This window comes from Rhinolophus sinicus, chromosome 2 (genome assembly GCF_057876585.1).
Source record: "Rhinolophus sinicus isolate RSI-liver-muscle chromosome 2, RSI-T2T, whole genome shotgun sequence".
Taxonomy (NCBI): Eukaryota; Metazoa; Chordata; class Mammalia; order Chiroptera; family Rhinolophidae; genus Rhinolophus; species Rhinolophus sinicus.
Genome location: NC_142502.1, coordinates 61589963 through 61613815, shown reverse-complemented (window position 1 = coordinate 61613815; position 23853 = coordinate 61589963). Strand labels below are relative to the sequence as shown.

At 36.5% G+C, this 23853-nt stretch overlaps 1 protein-coding gene across 8 annotated transcripts in view; it reads left to right on the top strand.

The window, feature by feature from the left end:
• Positions 1-20618, top strand: part of CASP8AP2 (caspase 8 associated protein 2) — a 32210-nt gene extending 11592 nt beyond the window's left edge. For 6 of the 8 annotated variants that reach the window (XM_019743285.3, XM_019743288.3, XM_019743284.3 and 3 more), the window contains 8 exons: positions 3045-3113; positions 5520-5620; positions 6230-6304; positions 7169-7284; positions 10701-12886; positions 13443-16548; positions 17904-18003; positions 18422-20618. In XM_019743285.3, the coding sequence (XP_019598844.3) occupies positions 3045-3113; positions 5520-5620; positions 6230-6304; positions 7169-7284; positions 10701-12886; positions 13443-16548; positions 17904-18003; positions 18422-18478 (5810 nt within the window). In that variant the 3' untranslated portion in view covers positions 18479-20618. The remainder of the gene's footprint in view (positions 1-3044; positions 3114-5519; positions 5621-6229; positions 6305-7168; positions 7285-10700; positions 12887-13442; positions 16549-17903; positions 18004-18421) is intronic. The other 2 variants (XM_088795560.1, XM_088795561.1) reach the window with 2 other exon arrangements.
• Positions 20619-23853: the final 3235 nt, after the last annotated feature.

The window sequence follows — 23853 nt, the reverse complement described above, 5'->3', positions numbered from 1 at the left end:
TTAATTGTCTTTCTCAATTTATTTAATTACAAAATCATATACTTATTCTCATTGAAAACACTGTCATTATCAACTTTTTCTCCTTGTACATTGATGCATTAATACAATAAAGTGCCTGGCAAATAGGAAGTGCCTAGTAAATGTGAACTTTATTTTATACTCTCAAGCCTCTTAAACGTAATGAAATTAGCAACTTTGCCAATATAAGCTGTAATGTATTTTATTGTCATATGAAAAAAACATAAGATAGGTATTTGTTACTCTTAAAGTTAATACTTCCAGTACATGTGGTGGTGCTTGTTTATTGTTGTTCAGGGAAAAATTGACAGTCATAATGGATGATTATTCTGAAAAAGATAACCAAGATCTCGTAGTAAAATAAGCTCATAAAAAGATATTTTAAATAATATGTAGAATGTAAACTTCCAAATCCTGATGTAACATTTCCTAGTTCTTTTCTCTTAATTGTAATTTTGCTATGACAACCTCATTAAGTTTTTTGAGATTATAAATGAATATTTGTTAACTAGAATTATGATTACTATGCTATAGAATGAAAAGAGCAGTTGTAAAACATGTATTTTTGCTTAAATATATTTAAAAAAATTAATATTCATAGATATGGATAAGGAATCTGGATTCACATAAAATATGGTCAACATAACCACTCTAGGTAGTATTATTTGCTTTTTGGTATTATTTAATTACTTTTTGCTGATATAGTTTCAAATTGTTATGCTGCTATGTATTTCTCTTATGATATTTTTTCTTTGAAATATTTTAAACCAACAGAAAAATTGAAAGCATAATACATAATACAATGAATACCTTTACTTTTCACCTCAATTCACAAATGGTTAACTTTTTATCACATTTGCAGCTCTTACTATTAATTTTGAAGGACAAAACTGCATTGTTAATTTCATTTGCTGGAAATAGCTCTTTTCATTTCTCCATATAACTCTCTCACCTGTCTACCTACATACAATTTTTGATAGTGACACCTACGGTGTATATTTTACTTCACATTTTACTTTTTACCACTTAACATGATTTCATGAAAAATTTTATTCCTATAACATTTTCATAATTGTGTTATATTTGTTTGGAAATAATTTCAAACTTACAAAAAAGTTATAAGAATAAGAACATACAAAGAACCCTTTACCTAGTTTCTTCCAAATTTACCTCTTGTTAATATTTTATGCCAGTAGCTTTATCATTGTGGACTCTTTTTTTACACACACACAGACACACACACACACACACACACATTTTTTTTCCTGACCCCTTTTGAGAGTAAGTTGCATACATTATGGTCTTTTATCCCCAAATACTTCAGTGTGTATTTCATAAGAAAAAGTGGGCTTTCTTACATAATAACTGCATAATATCAATTTCAGTAAATTTAACACTAATGCAATACTAATTTTCTTCTTTCAAGTGTTATTTGAATATATTTTAGGATTCCATTCTAATTTATGTATTAGTTTTTTCGCTATATCTCTGCATTGTTTTTAGTGGTTGCTCAAGGATTTGCAATATACATCTTTAACATTTTGTGGTCTACTTATTATGTAGTATCATACCTTTTTATGTAAGATGTAATCCTGTAGGTATAATTGCATAACGTCCACCCATCCCCTTATGTTAAAGATGGCATAAACCCCACAATACAATGCTATCATTTTGATTTTAAACTATTCTATGTCTCTTAAAGAAATTAAGAAGAATTTAAAGAATTAAGAGGAAAAATTAATATTTTATATTTACTAAAATTATTTACCATTTCTAGTCTTGCTAGTATCTTCTAGTATCCTTCCAGTATCATTTTCCTCTCCATTCTCTTTTCTGGAAGTCCAGATGTACAGTATATGAGAGAACTTTTGATATTGTCCCATAGGTTACTAAGAATGTTTTTAATTTTTTCTTTCTGTTCTTCTGATTGGATAATTTTTATTGATTTGTCTTCCAGGTTCACTGGCTCTTCTGTCAAGCATATTCAGTGAAATTCTTTACATTAGATATTATAGTTTTCAGTTTTAGGATTTTCGTTAGGTTCTTTTAATTCTCTGCCAAGATTTCCTATGTAGTCATTTTGGCTGCATTCTGGATATTGTAAATGTTATGTTACACAGATGTTGGATTCTGTTATATTCCTCTGAAGAGTGTAGCTGTTACACATTTTAGCCCGTATTTAACTTGGCTGAACTTAAACACTATCTTCTCTGTGATGGATAGCAACTAAAATCTCTGTTCCAATTTTTTAGCTTTAGCTGGACTTTTTGGAGTTTAGGGGTCACTCAGAGATTTGGACACAATTTGGAGAATCTCTCTATGGCTCTCATGCTTTCATCTCTTACTTTCTAGTTGCTGTTTTCACTCTCAGTTTTTCCTCTGGTTCTTTAAGATGTTAGCACTAGAGGTTTCCGTATGAGTTTTCGTTACCTAGTGTGGCTACAATTACATAGGACCTATCCTTTCACAAAAAAATTGTAATTAAAGGGGGGATAGGGAACTCACAAAGTGTTGTTTTCTTTCAGATATTGTCTCCCCTCTAGTTTTTTGCCTGCTTTGGGTTGCTGTCTAAGTCTTCAGATAGCTTTTTTTTTTAAATTGAGGTATAATTTACATGTAACATTATATTAGTTTCAGGTTTACAACGTAGTGATTCAATATTTGTATATATTGCGAAATGATCACCACAGTAAGTAATGGTAGAATATTTGACTACAGATAACTTTTTATAGTTCTTATCTGCAGGAGGATTGGTCTGATAGAAACTACTCTGCTATTACCTGAATTGGAATCTTCTCACTGATATGTTCTGAAAGTGAGTTTTAAGTCTAAATCTGAGGTGATAGAGTCATAAATCTGTGTCTAAGATCTTCCTGTTTATAAGGCTGTATAAAACTTCTAAATAATTCTCTTTCTTGGGTGCAAGACTAATAAAGTCTTTCTTTTCCTGGTCCTTCAGAGTAGAAATGGAAAAACTTCACTAAGTGCAATACGTCAGTTTTAACTAGTTTTTAATTTTCTTGCAGCTTCTCCTCTTAAAAATAATGATGAAGGTTCTTTGGACATATATGCTGGTTTGGACAGTGCTGTTTCTGGTATGTAAATTCTGTAATAAAATAATTTTGTTTTCTTTGGTCAGTGTATTGGAATTGCTTTGTTACTAAATTTTAGAGTAACTCATAGATCTTGAACAATCTGCCCGTTTTTTGAAATGATTACACTTAGGTAATTATTTTCTTGCCCAAAGCTTGATCAGTAAAACAAGTTAGCATTCAGATTTGTTATTCATTTATGTGTCAGATTAATTGGACCTTGTGCAAAAATATTTTGTACTATTGAAGTGCAACTGGTGGTCCTGTCTGTACATAAATTACTATTCATTCTGTCACAGGTTACATAATACTAGAACTTTTGAAAAGGGTGGTTACTATAAATATTTCAAATGTATTAGTAAGAGTGTGATACACAGAGAGTCTCATGACCTATTCAAATTATAAAACTTATCCATGATTAAATCTCTCAAAGTTTTCAACAGATAAGCTCCTCATGCCTGATTTGTTGGTACAAGCATTTTAGGTAAATTGGTTTTCCAACTCTCATCTGTGAAATTAGTATAGATATGGATGAAATGCGGAAGATGGAGAAATGTATATATAGCCCACGGAGTTGTGATAGACACAGCATCCAAAAGCTTAACACGTACTATTAATTTTTTTCCCACCTGTATTGAGATACAATTGACATATAAAATTGTATATTAAGGTGTACAGTGAGTGTATTGATTTGATACACTTACATACTGCAAAATGATTACCAACATAGAGTTAGCTAACACCTGCATCATATTACATAATTACCATCTTGTTTTTGTGGTGAGAACATGTAAGATCACTTTCTCAGCAACTTTCAATTATATAACACGGTATTATTAAGTATAGTCACTGTGCTGTACATTAGCTCACCGGAATTTATTCATGTTATAGCTGGGAGTTTGTACTCTGAACTACATCTCCTCTTTTCCTCCACCCTTAACCGCTGATAACCACCATTCTAGTCTCTGTTTCTATGCATTTGCTTTTTTATGTTTTCACATACAGTAGATGTCTTTGTCTGACTTATTTCACTTAGCATAATGCACTCAGAGTCCATTTATGTTGTCACAAATGGCAGGATGTCTTCCTCCTGACTGAATAATATTTCATTGTGGTGTACACACACACACACACACACACACACACACACACACCCTTAATCTTTCATTCATTGATGGGCACTTAGGTTGTTTCCACATCTTGGCTATTGTGAATAATGCCACAGTGAACATTGGGGTGCAGATACCTTTTCGAGAACCTGTTTTCAGTTCTTTTGGATCTATATCCAGAACTGGGAGTGCTGGATCATATGGTAGTTCTGTTTTTTTTTTCTTTTCCACAGTAGCTTTACCAGTTTACATTCCCACCAACAGTGTACAAGGGTTCCGTTTTCTCTACATCCTCACCAACACTGGTTATCTCTTGTCTTTTTAATGATACCTGTCCTAACAGGTGTGAGGTGATATCTCGTTGTGGGTTTGATTTGCATTTTCCTGATTATTATTTCCTGTACCTGTTGGCCATTTGTATGTCTTTAGAAAAATGAATGTCTGCTCAGTTCCTCAGCCCATTTTTCAGTCAGATTTTCTTTTTTTTGCTATTGAGTTGTGTGAGTTCTTTATATATTTTGGATATTAAACTCCTTATCAGATACATAATTTGCAAATGTTTTCTCCCATTCTGTAGGTTGCCTTTTCGTTTTGTTTATGGTTTCCTTTGCTGTGCAGAAGCTTTTTAATTTGATGTAGTCCCACTTGTTTATTTTTGTTTTTGTTGTCAAATCCAGAAAATCAGCGCTAAGACCAATGTCCAGGAGCTTACCCCCTATGTTTTTTCTCTAGGAGTTTTATGTTTTCAGGTCTTACATTCAAGACTTTAATGCATTTTTAGTTGATTATTATCCAGGGTATAAGATAGGGGTCCAGTTTTATTCTTTTGCATGTGGCTGTACAGTGTTCCCAACACCATTGATTGAAGAGACTGTCCTTTCCCCATTGTATATTCTTGGCTGCTTTGCCATAAATTAATTGACCATGTGTATGTGGGTTTATTTCTGGGCTCTTTGTTTTGTTCCATTGATCTGTATGTCTGTTTTTTTTTGTTTGTTTTTTTTTTAATTTATTGGGGTGACAATTGTTAGTAAAATTAGCTGTATGTTTTTATACCAGTACATACAGTGTTGATTACTATAGCTTTGTATTATAGTTTGAAATCAGGAATTGTGATGCCTCCAGCTTTGATCTTCTTTCTCAAGATTGCTTTAGATAGTTGCAGTCTTTGTGGTTGCATACAAATTTTAGGATTGTTTGTTACATTTCTGTGAAAAATGACATTGGAATTTTGATAGTATTGTATTGAATCTGGAAATACGTATTTTAATATAAGGGCTTTTTTATATGTTTATTTTAGACAGTCCTTCCAAATCCTGTGTACCATCCAGAAGTTGTTTGGATTTATATGAAGAAATTCTTACTGAAGAAGGAACTGCAAAGGAGGCAACATATAATGATGTATGGGATTGCTAGAAGTATTAAGGACAGTTATTTTACTCTTTTGTAGCTCCTGAAGTACAGGCATCTACTTACATTCTGCACAAACATTCTGTTTAGGAAGCAGTTCTGTTGCACAAACATTCTGTGTTTAAGAAGCAGTTCTTAGACTAAAAGAATACTTAAATCAGTTTCTGCCTTCAGATCTACTTTTTAAAACAATGCTTCCTGAATGGTTGTGTAAGTTTAGTTATAATTTTGCTTGATTATGTTTAAGTGCCTAATGTATAAAACCTTAACAGGCAATCAGTGTGATACAACATTTTATTTTCGTGATTTGCACTAAGTTATAAATTGTCCTAAGTCTTAAATTAGACAAATTTCTTTCTATGTTATTTGAATTTTAAGGTTTGGAGATTGAAAGTGAAACTAAAAAGAAATTTATTAGAAACTTTAAAAACTAGTAATCTCTACACCAGTAATCTTACTAAATTTACCTGTTAGTAGAATTAGAACTCTTCTGCCCTTTTTAGTGGGTTGATTTGCAACAGTTTAAATATTTTGAAATGTTATTTAAGCTAAGAAAGTAATTTAGAATGATGCTTTAATTAATCTTTTTATATTTTACAGTTGCAAGTAAAATATGGAAAATGTCAGCTACAAATGAAAGAGCTGATGAAAAAGTTTAAGGAAATACAGACACAGGTACCATTATAATGAATATTTTATTTTTGCCCTATTAACTTTTAAAATCAAAACTTTATAAAATTTGTATTGGAAATTAAAATGTTGAAATGTTGGCAGTTTATAAGGAAGCTCATTAGTATTAAGTAGGAAATCTGATGAAACATGCATAATTTCCTTTAAAATTGATGTAGGAAAACTATTGATAAATGACATTGACATAAAAAGATCTGTTAGACCTGTTAACAGTTAAATAATAGAAAATTCATAGAGATGATATTAGGTGGTTTAAAAGAGAATGATTTGATGAGCAAAGATTTAGAATGGCTATTGGGGTGGAATGGTGATGACTTGAGAATTTTTGCCACAGTGACTTTTATGGTGATCATACTGCAAAAATCAGGAATATCATGTCTTTTTCTGATTTTTATTTTTTGATAAAGTTGTTTCTCTTCCTTTTTTCTTTCCCCCAAAGAACCAGTCAATCCTAGATTCATTCTTTGTTCATGTTCAAATGAACATTGTTGCATGTTACAGCTAAGTTGTTAAATATAACATTTTTTGTCATTTTTATTTTCAGTTTTCAAGATAATAACCCAGGGAGACCGTTTTTCTTGTTACTTGTTTTTTTCATTTTGATCCTGTTTTAAGTAGTTTCACTTTAAATGGCCTTTCTCTGGTGCCAGTTGTCTTCTCTGAATCTCAGCTTCCCCATGTGTATAATGAACATAATAGTACTTCTCACAGGACTTTCTTGAGAATTACATGAGACAAAATATGTGATTCCTGGCACGTAGTTAGCATTAATAATCACTAGCTATTATAAGTAGTAGTTTAATAATCCTGTAGATACATACTTTATTAAATATATTTTATGATATTTAGAATTTCAGCTTAAAAAATGAAAACCAGTCTCTTAAGAAGAATATTTCAGCACTTATCAAAACAGCCAGAATGGAAATAAACCGCAAGGATGAAGAAATAAGTAATCTTCACCAAAGGTATAATTGAAGAGGGTGGATCTGTTTATAAATTACATGGGTGTTGATAGGTGGAATATTTTTAACTTTGGGTGGAAAGATACGAGAATCATGCATTTTATTAAATATGTAAGGTTTTACTGTGACTAATGGTATATTATCATAATGGAATATATATGATTATTAAGTAGAATATTGTCACATACCTCTCTGAATATATTCAGTTTTCTGATACACTGGGATTTGCTTTGGTACCCTTTACTTCCATGGTGTATGATGTATGGTGTATGATGGTGTGTATGTTATGGGTTCTTCTAGGCTCCCACTAAATTAGTAAAATATAAAGAGTGCGTCTGTGCTCATATCTCTTATTAATAGACAACCCTTAAACTATCTCTCAATTGTATATTATTTTTCCTCTCAAATAGATTTTCTACTTAATCTCTCTCTCTCCCTCTTTTTTTCAGTTGGGGGAACTGCTCCAGAGAATTTCATATCTCCCCTCTCCTTCACAGTCACACCTCCAAAAATTATCTAAATCTGCTGTCTCCATTTCCTATTTCTACTCACTCTTGAATCTATTCCACTCTGACTCCTGTTTCCATCGGTCCACTGAAACAGCTGTCATTTTGGTTAACAGTTACTGCCACTGAAGCCATCAAATAGTTTTGATGTTGCATTTTAACTTATCCTCACATGTTGTTTGATATTGTTGACCCTCTTTTCTTGAAATAGTCTCTCCCTTTGGCTTTCGTAAGTCTTAGTTTTCTTCCATTTTTTTTTAAAACTTTTAAAATTTATTTAAGTGTGTTTTTCCAGGACCCATCAGCTCCAAGTCAAGTAGTTGTTTCAATCTAATTGTGGAGGGCACAGTTCACAGTGGCCCATGTGGGGATCAAACTGGCAACCTTGTTGTTAAGAGCATCGTGCTATAACCACCTGAGTTAACTGGCCACTACTAGTTTTCTTCCTAAGTTGAGATTTATTTTTCTGTACTTGGCTAAGTTGGAATTCTTCAAAGCTCAAACCTATGTCCTTTCCTTTCTCTATCAGTATTTTCTTATGAGGGATTCTCACTCATACTAGATCAGTTCCATGTATATGTGGATAACTACTTTATAAATTTTGTATAAAATTTGCAAAATTACCTCATCCAAAACTGAATTTATGATCAAACCTTTTCTATTGATCTTAGTAGATTCCCATCATTTATTCAGCTGGTGCAAGCCAGAGACCTAGGTGTTAGAATTACCATTTAATTTATTGCCTAAACTAGGACCCTTTTGAGAATAGAAGGGAGTGCTATTAATAATTACATTGAGGTTGCTTGGCAAATTGGGATATATAGTCACCCTGCCCAGGAATCGTCATTGAAACTTACATCTTGATTATCCCTCAGATCCAGATTTATTACCATGTTCTATTATTTTTATGTGTTTATCATCTCTCAGGTCATTCATTTCTTTCCATTTCTACCATCGTTGCTGCCCATCACTCTCTGATTGGCAGCAGTCTTTGTGCTGGTATCTCTGTATTCACGCCTGCTCTTTCTAGCCTCTGGATTGTGTCTTAATATTAAAGTCACAGGACACTTTCTAAACCACAAGTCTGGACATCTCACTATCACAGAACCACCATATCCCTTCCCCTTTCTTGATTAAAACACATTAATGGCTTCTCATTGTTCTTAGGATAAAAGATCATAAATCTTAATTTGGCCCTAAAGGCTCTTCACAGTTTGGTCCCAAACTGCTTTTCAGGCCTTGCCTTCAGTGCATATACCTTAGCCCTAGGCGTCGTAGCTCTGGTATATTCCTGGCATTCTTTCAGTTCCTTGGATGTACCATGAGCTCTGCCTTTGCGTGGACTGTTCCCACTGCCTGGACTGCTCTTCCCCACCTGCTGAATGTGCACTCATCCTCAGGCCTTGGGATAAACATCCTTTTCACCGTGCATATTTGTTCTCCCTGATTAGGTCAGATCTCTCTTTTGTCACTTCATATACACTTGCAGTTTTTAAAATCATGAATGAAATTACTTGATTAGTATCTTCCTCTTCCACTAAACTGTAAACTTTTTGTGTCCATGTTTCCCCATTTGTCTCAAAGATATCTTCTTCTAATATTTGGTTCTTTGGGACAGGATATATATTAGTTTTCTAGGGCTGCCATAACAAAGGACCACAAACTGGGTGGCTTAAATAACAGAAATTTATTGTCTCACAGTTCTGGAAACTAGAAGTCCAAGATCAAGCTGTCAGCAAGATTGATTCATTCTGAGGATTGTGTAATGGAAGGATCTGTTCCAGGCCTTGCTCCTTGGCTTGTAGATGGTCACCTTATTTGGCTTGTAGATGGTCACCTTATACAAGTATAAGGTGACCATCTACAAGCCAAGGAGCGAGGCCTGGAACAGACCTCTCTTTATATTGTCTTCCTTCTATTCGTATCTCTGTGTCCAAATTCCCCTTTTGATAAGGACACTAATCATAATGGATTAGGGCCTTCATTAACTTGATTACCTCTGTAAAGACCCTATTCCCAAATAAGATCACATTTTTAGTTACTGGGGACTTCAGTAAATGAATTTTGAGTTCATCCAAACAAGATCCACAATAAGGTCTATATTTTGCCTTGGGTTGTATGTCTCCTTCATCCTCTTATTTTATAAAAGCCTCCCCCTTATTCCTGAGTCTTTTAAGTTTTGGTTTTCTCTTCATGTTTAGTACTGATTAGGAACAAATACATGGAAATTCACAGAAGTTGTGGAAGTTCGGGAAGATGGACTTACTATAAAAAATTAAAATGAGCTATTTACATGTACTTGTTAGGAAAACTGCTAGTTTTCTGAAACACTAATATAAAACCTTAAGACTTCAGCTTTTTTTTTTTTTAAACAATAAATACATACCATTTCCTTAGGAAAGAATCACAAATCTATATTCTTTTTTTTGATGCTTTGGTTTTCTGTAAGATTGTATATGAAACAAAAAATTGAATAGGGAGCTACATAGAATTCTATTTTGATCGACTGTTGTTTTGCAAAGTTTCATTTTACCTTCTGTTTCAGTTGGGCTAGAGCTAGTGAGGACAAGAAAATAATGTTACTTGTTCTAAAAGAAGTGAATTTGTGGTTCGTTTGGGAGTTCTATGCCTGTGGTAAAGGAAATGAGAGCGACATTGGCAAGTGCTGGGATAGAACTGAGAGGTCCTCCAGATTGTGTTTGAGAAAAGAAATGAAAGAGAGTTCTGTGTTTTGAAAACTGGCCCCTTTAGTTGGAAGCTGGTAAATTCTTATTACTCATGCCTTTATACAAAGTAAAATTAGTTTTCCCAATATGTGGGCTCCCAAATTTTAAAGTGTATTACATGTGATTAAAATATGGATTATTAAAAAGCAATAACTTTGGTTTTTTGTTAATTTTTGTTTCTTAATAGATTGTCCGAGTTTCCACATTTTCGAAATAATCATAAAACTGCAAGGACATCAGATAAAATCTTAAATCATAAATCCAGATCTCCCCATTTGAATGATTGTGCAAAGACTGATCACAGAGTGAAAAGTGATGTTTCTAAAGATGTACATCATAGCACTTCACTGCCAAACCTCGAAAAGGAAGCAAAATCACATTCGGAAAAAAAGAGCACTTTGCATTTTCCTACATCTACGGAAAAACACTGCACCAATGGCATTTGGTCACGTTCCCATTATCAGGTTGGTGAGGGTAGTTCAAATGAGGATAATAGAAGAGCGAAAAAAGATACTGGATATAGCCAATATAGTAGAGGAACCGATAGAATACGAAAAGATGTAAACACTAGCTCTGGTGATGGTGAACCAAAGAACGTAGAGGCTAGTCAAAGGCTACAAGGACGTACTGAGAAATACAGTAAAAGTGAACCAAAGGCTGAAAGCAAAAATTCAAAGTTTAAAAGTAACACAGATTTGGATTACAAAAATGAACGCATTAGCTCTTTTGGAGAAAAAGAAACCTATAGAGAGAGGTTACACACTCGAATAGAATCCCAGAGTGACAAAAAGATAGAAAGGCAAAGTGAAAGATCACAAAATATAAATAGAAAAGAGCTTAAGTTACAAGACAAAGAAGAAAGAAAAGTTGATCAGAAACCTAAATCAGTAGTAAAAGACCAAGATCATTGGAGAAGATCTGAACGAGCATCTCTTCCTCATTTCAGGAATGAAAAACCAAAATCTCATAATTCAAGTAAATACCATCTAGAAGAGAGAAAAGGAAGGGAAGATTGTAAAAGAGACAGGGGTGTGAGTAATCATAGTTTTCAAGAAGGAAGATGTTCATCTTCTCTTTCAACTAGTAGAACTCACAAACACACTAACTCCAAGGAAGCTGAAGCTATGCACCAACGGGAAAACACACCTTTAGAAACCGAAAGGCATAGAACTGAAGAGAAGAGGAAAAGAGAACGAGAAAGCAAAGAAGAAAACAGGTATATGAGAAATGAAAAAAGAACACCTATAGAACATTTGCAGAAAACTAACAGAGAAACTAAGCAGACCACTACTGATTTAAATGGACAGAATGAGCCTAAAAATGATAAAGTCTCTAATAATGACGTTTCTGAAGGTGCAGATAATAAACACCTTGCAATTAAAGCTGAGAGTGGTCCAAATGAAACAAAAAACAAAGACTTAAAGTTGAGTTTTATGGAAAAATTGAATTTAACTCTTTCTCCTGCTAAAAAGCAGCCTGTTTCTCAGAGTAATCAGCAAAAAATAACCAACACTGCCAAATCCAGTGGCATATGTGATTTAGAGTCCTCGGCGCAGGATAAAACAGTGACATGTGTTACCTCTGTGAGTAAACATATTATGGAGGAAACCAAATCAAAGTTACTAGAAGAAGCAAAGGATGTTCTTGCAGCAGCAGCATCTGAACCCAGGACCATGATTCCAGAAGGGAAGATGGAAGAAGAAAATAGTTTGTTAGTTAAACCTGTTGAGAATACTATGCATGGCGACATGTCCATTTGTGATACAGAGACTTCCTCAGCACCTTTGGAAATGGAACAAACAGAACCTTTGTTGCCGTCATCAGCAGAAACGGAGCAAAGCATCAGTGGTGCAAGGCCTGCAGTTCCTGTGGTGGTGGACATACTACCAACAAATGTTTCTCAGAACTTTGGCTTAGAATTGGATATCCAAAGAAATGATGATTTAAATTCTTGTCATATTTCTGAAGAGAGGGAAATGAAGGAGGCTTTTTCAACAACAGTGGCCAAATCCAGTGAAAACGTTTTGCAGCCTTCAATTGAAGAAGCTGGCATTTTGCCAGTACTTTCAGAAGCTGGTAACCCCAAATTTGAGCCTCCCCTAGTAGATACACCACTGGTTGAGAGTAAGTGTTGCGTGCCTAAAGAGACTCTAGAATCTTCACCTCAGCAGGCTCAGTTAATGGACCACAGACTAGAAACTGGTGAAACAAACTCAGTGTATCATGATGAGAACTCGGTTTTAAGCATTGACCTTAATCACCTCAGACCTATACCAGAAATCATCAGTCCTCTGAATAGTCCAGTGAGACCTGTAACAAAAGTTCTTAGACTGGAAAGCCCATCTCAAGTATCATTATGTAACAGTCATAAAGGTAATAGTCTATATTGTCTTTTATAACTTTTTGTGAGAATGTAAAATACATACATAAGCAAGATGAAGTAGTGCTTTTTCTTTTTTAATAACTTAATAACACAGTGAGATTAACACATTCAGATTCCCATTGTTAACTAGAAATGTACATTGAACTTTTAATCTAAATTTAGGTAATTCTTATGTGGAAAAAGGAGTGGTAGGACAGATTATTTCAAATTCGCTTTGCTGGCTTTCAGATATATATTTTGTTGTTCAAAAGCTATCATCAGATGACTCAGTAGGTGATGCTGCTAACCTGAGGTAAAGATACCTGAACAGTTGGTTGATGGTTATCCAAATGACCAACTGTACATTATCATTGTCAGACAACTCCTGAGCACTTCTGAGAACGGTAAAGACCAATGACATGAATAAGTATTAGGCATTAACATTTTGCTTTTTAAAAGAGCTATTACAATGAAATACTTGAGTATTTCTTGTTATATTTAGTATGGAAATGTCAAATGACTAAGACTCAGTGGTCATATGACTGTAATGTACTTTCTCTTCCACAGATGTGTTTCCACCAAATTCAGCTCATTCTACCTCCAAGAATCAGTCTGATCTCAACAAAGAAAATCAAAAGCCTATTTGCAAATCTGACAAATTTACAGAAGCAGACGCCCATAAGAATTCATCTATAGATGAATTAGAAGAAGGAGAAATTCTAAGTGACAGTGAAAATTCTAAACCACAAAAAGGTTTTGAAAAAAGTGCCAAACCTAGAGCTACTGAAGTGCACAACACAAAAATTAGCCCCAGAAGCAGGAAAAGTACTGTGCATTTGGATAAAGACAATAGGAAAACACCTATAGTAATTCAGCAGACCAAAAGGACATGGAATAAAAGACAAAGGGAATCTAGCAGGTCTTCAAAAACAGAGAAGAAAGACAAGACAATGAGCACCTCCAACCTGGAAAAAATAGTTCCAATTATTGCTGTACCCTCTCATGTACGAGAGGTTATGCACATGTTACGAATGATAAGAAAACATGTAAGGAAAAATTACATGAAATTCAAGGTGAATTTTCCACTAAAACAATTTCATAGAATTATTGACTCAGCAATTTTGAGTTTTACATCACTAATTAAACACATTGACTTATCCAAAATGTCTAAGTCAGTGACTATTTTACAGAAGAATCTCTGTGATGTTATAGAATCCAAACTTAAGCAAGTTAAAAAGAATGGCATAGTGGATCGTTTATTTGAACAGCAGTTACCAGATATGAAAAAAAAAACGTGGAAATTTGTAGATGAACAACTTGATTATTTGTTTGTCAAGCTTAAGAAAATCTTAATAAAGTTTTGTGATTCCACAAACTTTGGCAGTGACAGTGATGAAGGAAAACTTGAAAAGATATATAAAGGGAAAACAAAACAGAAGGGGAACGTGCACAACTCCAAAGAAATGCGGAAAGAGAAATACCCCAAATCAGAAGATTCTATTTATTGTAAGTCTTTACTGGGGTGTAAAAAATCGGAGGAAAAACATCAAGACCAAAACAACACCAGTATTCGCACAGTAAAGGACGACATTAAAAAGAGTTTTAACACTTGTTTTGATATTATTAAGAACTCTCAATCTGAAGAGCACTCCTTGGACCTAAACTGTCCGAGCACCCCAAAGCCGGGAAAAATGGAAGGCAGCACCATTGAGGATGCACAGACATCCCAGCATGCAGGCTTGAAGCCAGAACGCTGTTTCGAGATACTTACTGAACAGCAAGCATCTAGCCTTACTTTTAATTTAGTGAGTGATGCGCAGATGGGTGAAATATTTAAAAGTTTGTTGCAAGGTGATCTTTTAGACAACAGTGTTAACTGTAATGAAAAAAATGAGTGGGAATTAAAGACTCCAGAGAAACAGTTGCTGTGTGAATCTATACCAGCTTGTACAACAGAAGAGCTAGTTTCAGGGGTGGTTTCTCCATGTCCTAAAATGATTAGTGATGATAATTGGTCATTATTATCATCTGAAAAAGGTCCATCTCTGTCTTCAGGGCTTTCGTTGCCAGTTCATCCTGATGTGTTAGATGAAAGTTGTATGTTTGATGTGTCTACCAACATAGCTTTAAGCAAAGATAATATATGTAGTTCAGAAAAGAGCAAGCCCTGTATTTCTTCCATACTTCTTGAAGATCTAGCAGTATCTTTGACAGTACCATCACCTCTGAAGTCAGATGGCCATCTCAGTTTCTTAAAGCCTGAAGTTTTGTCTAGTTCAACTCCTGAAGAAGTGATTAGTGCCCATTTTAGTGAAGATGCCTTGCTGGAGGAAGAGGATGCATCTGAACAAGACATTCATTTAGCTCTGGAGTCTGATAACTCAAGCAGTAAATCCAGCTGTTCTTCGTCATGGACAAGCCGGTCTGTTGCTCCCGGATTTCAGTACCACCCTAACCTACCCATGCACGCTGTGATAATGGAAAAGTCCAATGACCATTTCATTGTGAAGATACGGCATGCAGCGCCACCTACCTCCCCTGGTCTTACACAGAATACGGGGGATAGTGAGTCATTAACATCTTTGCCCAGAATGGCAAAGGAAGCTGAGGAAGCAGCAGAGAAGGAATCTAGTTTATGTCAGAACACAGCTTTTGAATCTGTGGAGGAATTAAAACATTCCAACAAAAATGTTGACAGCAGTAAAGTAGCTCATGAAGAGCAGGACTGTATGATGCAAACACAGGTTCCTGACATATATGAGTTTCTTAAAGACGCTTCGGACAAAGAGGGTCATCGTAATGAAGTGGCCGAGCAGTGTTTCAAGTTGCATCAAGTATGGGAACCAAAAGTGCCTGAAAGTGTGGAAGGATTGCCTCTGATGGAAGAAATTCCACATTCTGCTGAGGGTCGTCTTCCAAACACATATGTAGACCTCACGAAAGATACAGTCACTGAGACCAAAAACTTGGGGGAACTTATAGAAGCAGCAGTTTTAAATATTGATCAGTTGGGATGTTCTGGAAGCAATTTGGATCAAAATGCTCAAATATTAGACACTGTGCAGCCTGGTACTGTTGATGCTTTTATTGATTTGACAGAAGATGTTTCAAGTGAGAGTAAAAATGAAGATAACTGTCCTGCTTTAGCTGTTGAACACTTGGGGTGTCAGGTGTTATGTGTAGATGAAGATAACTGTAAAGAAGAGAAGGTGCAAGTGGCAGACAAGCCTGTGGAATGCATTGTTGAGGAAGCCTGTATCGATTTGACCTTGGAATCTCCCAGTTCATGTGACGTGAAAAAGGAGGATTCAAAATCGGAGCTGGCATCAAATGCTGATAGTTCAGAGTTGCCTGGGGCTTTGGATAATGCTCACAAGAAGAGAAAAAACCTTTCTGATCTAAATCATTCTGCTCAGAAAAAACAGAGAAAGGAAACAGATTTAACCAGTAAGGAAAAGACCAAGAAAATATCCCCAAATTCTGGTGAGAATGGTGAAGCTCACCGAAGGAAAATGAGCAAGAAAAAGGCCCCTGCAGTGACTAAAGACCCCTCATCATTGAAGGCAAGCCCGGGGATGAAGGACCCATCACCAGCATCTGGCACTTCTCCTGTAAGCCTTTCTGCAAAAAATGTTGTTAAAAAGAAGGGAGAAATTATAGTTTCATGGACAAGGTAAGGATTTTCTGAGATGTTTAAATCACCAGGAAATTTTGAGAAGCCTGTAATCTATTCTGTCATGTCATCATAGTTGTTTCCCATCCTAAAATAAGGAAAGTTGATGACTTACTACAAAAGTAGCCAAAGATGGTAGAAAATACATTCTAGGGTACAATCCAGCTGTCTTATAGAACAGTCTAGAGCAGTGGCTCTAGACTAGGAGCCACATTCCATAACCAGGGATGTGCACTAGCACCATAGATAGAAATTTTCATTGTGTTTTAACCTCAGCTTTTCAGTTAAAAAGAATTCTTTCATTTGTAAAGAACTGGTATAAGCACATTTTGGAAATGAATGACAGGTGGTAAAATGGGGCAAAAAAGTGTGAGCTTTTATCATTGAATTTTCCCCTAAATTAAGAGTTTCAAAAAAGTTTCATAGGGGTGGCCAGTTAGCTCAGTTGGTTAGAGCGCGGTGCTGATAACACTAAGGTTCCCGGTTCGATCCCCACATGGGCCACTGTGAGCTGCGCCCTCCTTAACAACAACAACAGAAAACAGTTTCATAAACAGATTGTACTTTAGATTTTTATGTGAACTTTTTAAGAAATGCAGATTTATAGACCCCATTTCAGACAGACGTAAAAGTAACCACCATTGTGAACCGTTGGACTAGAGGTCTATGGTCTGCAGACTTAGCTAGAGTACATAATGAGGGAAGCTGAATTTTGTTGAAATCGGTGATCATTTCTGTTTAATACCAAAGTCCTCTGTGCCTTCTTTTCAGGTAACTTACAAGATGGCACGATAAAGTCTCAGATTGTCATAACACACTTGGATTCTGAGTCTGTAGGCAAAGCAGAGGCCTGGGAATTAGAAGATTTGAATTCTATTTTACTTTTGGTTGTTTTGTTTACTAAGTCTGTGCTCATACTTGGGCCCCTTTTTTTTTTTAAGGAGGGCGCAGCTCACAGTGGCCCATGTGGGGATCAAACCGGCAACCTTGGTGTTATTACCCTAGCATCATGCTCTAACCAACTGAGCTAACCGGCCACCCCCTGGTCCCTAATTTTTAAAGTACTATATGCATTAAAGGTAGAATTTTTAAAAAGCTTTAATTTTGTCATTAGAATAATTAGTATGTTTGTTTTAGGAAATTTTGGGAATAAGTATGAGCTCAAAGATTAAAATCATCCATAATCTTATTCCTCATAGATAACCATTGTCCATGTTGGTATACAGACTTTTTCTTTTTTCTATAGCTTTTTAATAAAAATGTCACCTCCTGTTGGTGGACAATTAAGGCAGTGGAATTTTTGTTAACTTTCTGCTCTGATCTACAAAAGCTAAATAACATTTTCCCTCCTTTAGAAATGATGATCGGGAAATTTTATTGGAGTGTCAGAAAAGAGGGCCATCAATGAAAACATTTTCTTATTTAGCTGCCAACTTGAATAAAAATCCATCTCAGGTAACTACCCAGCTTTTATATCTCTATAATTTCACAGATGTTACTACTCTAAATACTTAATTTCATTTTAACATGTTTAAAATATGTAAATATTTCTTGGCCTTCTTTAAAAGTATGGCTTTTCATGTAGGACTGTTGTAAACTAGGTAATCATGGAAGAACAATCCTTTTTTTTTCTGTTGTCTTACCATTTACTTATTTGATTTCAAGCAGTTTTTTGAAATGTTTGCTTAGGAAAGTTTAATACTGAAGAGTTAAACTGGCAATCACTTTTAGTATGAAAATATTTTTTCTAAACATTACTTCATCTCTTTATTATTGGTGGTAACTTTTGTAAGAAGTTTTGTGAAAGTAGTCATCAAAGATTAAAAAAAAAAATTGAGATATTGATAATTGCCACTCATTTTTAATTTTTCAGGTCTCAGAAAGATTCCAGCAGCTATTGAAGCTCTTTGAAAAGTCAAAGTGCAGGTAGTTAATGGTTACACTACAGGAGACTCGTAAAGTAAATGGTTGATACTCTTAACTGTGCAGTGAGTGGCCTGTTAGTCATTGAAGATGTAAGGAGTGGGTGAGAGACCTCCGGTTGAGTTCCTGCCTCAGTCTCGGGTTGGAGGATGACTGCTGGTGCAGCCTTCTCAGGTCATCTCATCTACAGGACGTGCAGCCTTCTCAGGTCATCTCATCTACAGGACGTGCTCCGTGAAGCCTGCTGCTATTCAGACCACTGTGGCATTTCTCCTCAACCTTCTGATTGCTGAGGAGTCTAACGTGGGGGTGGGGGGCAATCCATTTGATGATTAATACAACTTTTTTTTTATAGATGAAGAAAAATAAAACATTCTTGAATAGCAGTATGTTTCACAGGCTACGATGTCTGTGCCGTCATCGTAATTTAGCGTTTTTCACATTAAATTATTTTTTCACATTTTTAATTAGGAATGCTAAAGTACTTTAAAACACAAAACATATATTCATAAACATGAAATCCATTGTCATCTGAAAAGATGACATGATTTACCATCTTAAATTATTAGTAATGTCCACAGACATGTTTCCTGAGTTTCTTGAAGCTATTGTACAGGTTTATTAAGGCAATACTGGTTTATCAGCAGGATTTCTCTGTAAGACCTGAATCAGTTGCTTAAATATATCACTATTTCTCAGTTGATTTGTAGGCATCATTACTTAAATGCAGAACACCCAATTTTAAATTAAGTTCAAATTAAATTAAATCTGAATAGAAACCATACTTGGCCATAGATCTCAGCGTGAAGGGTTCTTAATATATTTGAGTGGTAAATCTTTCTAGACCAGATGTAAATTACCATCTTTAGAAACTGTTAATTTCAGTATCCTCTCAAAGCAACTAGTTTGCTAATGAGACGCTCAGGAGATACTACTATGAAGGTAAAACTTCATTTCTATAATTCAGAATGTGAGACTTAATAAAAGGGAATTTGAAGGAAAAGCTTATTCTAAAGAACCTTTAAAAATATAGTTTAAGGTAAAAATGGCCTGATTATTTTTCAGATTTACTGTCCTTTAAAACTTTCACTGTCTTTAAGAAATTAAACTGAGTTTTTTATTTTGAATCTGAACGTTATCTTAAAAGATGACTTCTAGTCTCTTGTAAAGATAACGTATATTCATGGAAGAATTAACTGGTATTAGGGAGTGATGCTCATTAGTTTGAAATTTCCAAAATCAACTCCATTATAAATCTAAAATCTTTTATTGGATTTGATATTGGAGATTTTATTGGCCTGCATGACAGTACAATTAATGGGTTATTTCATTCCTGGCTTGTCTTTAATTGATTTTTCCTCCCAAATACTACAGTCTGATTGAATTCTTTTCAAAATCAGTATAATGATAAAGTTACCAAACTGATTTTGTAAAAAGCTAGTTCTTTAACATCGATATTATCTAAGTAGAACTCATTTAAAAGATCATTTTAGGAAATGGTCATATCAGAAAAACAGAATCATAACTTCAGCATTTTCTTACATTACAGATAAGTTGCTGAATTCCTTGGAGTCTTAATTGATATTGCATACAACACAGAAGTTTGGAATTCCTCATGTTTTAAATGGGGAATTTAATGTATAATAATTACATGTTATTACTTGCTGACTCTTTAATCTCAAGTCAGCATGTTCCGCTTGTTCCAGTTGTCAGTCTGATTTGCTTACCTGTTATTGGTCCAGATACTCATTTTTAAACAGGTTGGGATTTGTTATTAACATAAAAGCAACAATATAGTATCAAAACCTTAGTTTTCATATTTCAAAGAAATGACTTTCTTTTCTAGATTTTTAATAGTTTTGTAGCATTTTAAATTTAGTTCATTTTCATCTGTTTTTATTTGCTTTTCTAATTGCCTCCTCATTTTGGTAAATTGTAAAGTAATTTAAATAGTGTATCTGTAAATATGTATACTGAAAATAATGTACAGTACTGTGTGTGTGTGTGTGTGTGTGTATTTGTGTGTATACACACACATAAATGGTTTTCCCAGCCAAGGATTTTTTTTTTATCTGTATAAAACTTTTTGTACAAAGTTTGCTTTCAATACCAGTAATGTACAAATAAAACCATGTAAAGTTCTGTTATATTTTGATTAGACTGTTTTTTGTTTTGGGTTTTTTTGGTGTGTTTAGATAATAATTAAAGGGGGGGGGGGGGACAGGCAAAAATCCCAGGGCAGATGGGAGGCTATTTTGAGGTAGTACTTGGTGGGGGTGTGGCTGGCTAAATATCTGTGTAGATTCATTAGAGAAAACTAGTTGCCTTTGGCTGCTTTTTCACAGCAGGTACTAGTACAGTGAACCAGACCTCAGCTGCATGTGTCCTCACAGATAAAATCAGGGCAGCACCAAAGCCCTTTTGGGTGAAGATTTGGGGAAAACAAGTAAGGACTGACTAGCTTGCACATTATTTGTTCACTCTTCTTCCTCCAGATTCATAGGACGGGTGGGTTATAATCTAGGCCCAAGACTCTATCTAGGAAGTGCCTTAGGAAATTGACATTTCTCCCAGGGTGCCTGAAGGGGAAGCCCTGATCTTAAGGACTGCTTGGTAGGTAACAAACTGAAATGATTAGCTGGCTTTTATAGTGCTGGTGCTGTCCACCATATTGCTTATCTTCCCTCTTTGAGCCCCAAAGTAGCCTAGAAGGCTGGGCCTCAGTTTTTCCCCAGTGCATCTTACTCAGAAGAGCCAATACCGCCAGGTAAATGAGTTCATAAGCCAAAGTAAAGTGATAACTAAGATACCACTGATTCAAGGGAAAACAACGAACTGGATTACATAAGTGTCATGCAGGGACTCAGCTCCCGCTCCCCATATAATGCAGGATATGGGGAAGCCAAAAAGGAACACCAACGGAGCCATAGGTAGGGGAGTCATACCGCTATATTCTCACTGGCGGCTGGAAGCAGGAGCCGCACTATCTGCAGCCTGCCTTCCACTTCTCTGCCAACCAGAAACGTGAGGAGACAATGTAGCTCCCAACCCCCCACACCCGGCCCATCATGAAGCAAAAGGTAAAACACGAGCAAACTTTGGGCCCCGGGAGTGTTGTCCACCTGTGCGTCAGAGTCTCCACTGTGGGGCTCATTCTCTAACAGGCGGACCCGAGCTTCCAGTGCCTCCCACTGGGACACCTGGTCCCAACCTGGGCTATTCCAGCAAGCGCTTTCTCTGAGTTACCATGTACCGCGGTGAGAACCTCCTCCAACCGACGGTCCTGAGCTTCCAGCACTCCCCTCCCGGGGCTGCTGGTCCTACACCTGGGCTATTCATTAAGCGCATCCTCTGTGCTACGATACAACGCGGCGAGGAACATCCAGCCCACACAGCCGGCTGTAACCCTTTGCCTTCTCCGGCAACCACACAGCTAGAACCTGCAGGGCCCTCTCCACGCTGGCCGGAGAGCCATCCATGTCCTCCCACACCTCTTTGGGGGTGCAACTCCCGAGAACAGTGGCTACCGGGTACCACACACTGTGAGGGGTCACCTGTCCTCCTGCCCAGAGTCAGGCACCGTTCCTACCTGGCCGGAATCCTGCTCGCTGCGCCAGGTGTCCGACGGGGTGGAGGCCTGGGTGTAAGGTGTCCACAACTCTAGGAGCCCACAGCAGCAGCAGACCGGGAGGAAGATGCTTGCTTTGGCCAACAGGGCGGCGTGCCATCCGGAGGCTCTAGAGGACCACCGATTCACCGAGGGGTCACGTTTCTCCCAGGCAGATTGCGCCTCCTGTTCCCGGCGCAGCTCCTCACGGGCTTCCTGAGACTGAGTGTTCATATGCACAAACTGCTCCACCGTCCTTCCGAGAGTTCTGGCCATCACCATACCCTGCTCACGAAACTGACCTTTCATACCTATAAACTGCTCCATTACCCCTTTGAAAATTCTGGCCGGCACCATACCCTGCTCTCTGCGCCATGTGTCATGCAGGGACTCAGCTCCCGCTCCCCGCACAAGAACGCAGGATATGGTGAGGCCTACAAGGAAAAACAACGGAGCCATAGATAGGGGAGTCATACCACTATATTCTCTCTGGCAGCTGGGTTGGAGACACAGGAAGCAGGAGCCACACGATCTGCAGCCTGCGACCGCTTCTCTGCTAACCAGCCAACCAACCAACATAGCCACGGAAGTCACATCAGTGGCTAATGGCTAACTGGTTACAGCTGAAGGCCAACTAGCCACAGCTGTTGGCCATCTACTACCCGAGCCAGTACCTTTCTGCATGAGGCCGAAGCCTGGAAACTGCTCTCTGGGCCTCTCTCTCCACAATAAGACCATCAGAATCTAAAATAAAGCCAGTAGGGCCGGCCCACTGGCTCAGGTGGTTGGAGCTCCATGCACCTAATACCGAAGGCTGCCGGTTCAATTGCCACATGGGCCAGTGCCAGATGGCTCAGTTGGTTGGAGCACAAGCTTTCAACCACAAGGTTGCTGGTTCGACTCCCACAAGGGATGGTGGGCTGCACCCCCTGCAACTAACAACAGCAACTGGACCTGGAGCTGAGCTGCACCCTCCACAACTAAGATTGAAAGGATAACAACTTGACTTGAAAAGTCCTGGAAGTACACACTGTTCCCCAATAAAGTCCTGTTCCCCTTCCCCAAATAAAAAAAATGAAGCCAATAAACATTTTTAAAAAGGGAAGATTTTGGTAATATGATACAAGAATAAGCAATAATAAACTAAGTAAATATAAAAAAACATTTAAAATAAAGAACATAATAAAATGGAGTAAAAATAGAATGGATACAGCGAAAGAATGAATTAGTTGGAAAATCAGATTGACTCTCCTAGAAAGAAGCAAAAAAAAAAAAAAAAGAGTAACAAATATGAATGCAGATTTAAGCGAGATGGACAAGATGTGCCAACATTCAAGTAACAAAAGGGTCCAGAAGAAGACAAGATTTAAAGGATAAAGGGGCCGTAGAATGCCAAACAAGAAAGAAAAAGAAGTAACCGCATCTAGACATACGCTGAAACAACTTAAGAGTATCAAAGATAATAAAAATCTAAAAGCTTTTAGATAGTAAACCATTGTATGAAGGACCAAGAATCAGGTTGACCCAGTCTTTTCAAGAGCATTGTTGGCTGTAAGGAAACTTTTTCAAGTACTAGATCTAAAATTTTGCATCCATTTAAATTAGTATTCAAATATGAGGCTCTTAATAAAAACATTACCACTTAAAGATCCACATTGTAAACAATTTTTGGAGAAAATACTTAACAAAAACAAGTCCAGGAGGGGAAGCCCATGTTGTCGAGCTCATACAAAGTTTACTTTCTTGCCATATGGTCATTTTGTACATGGGTCCAT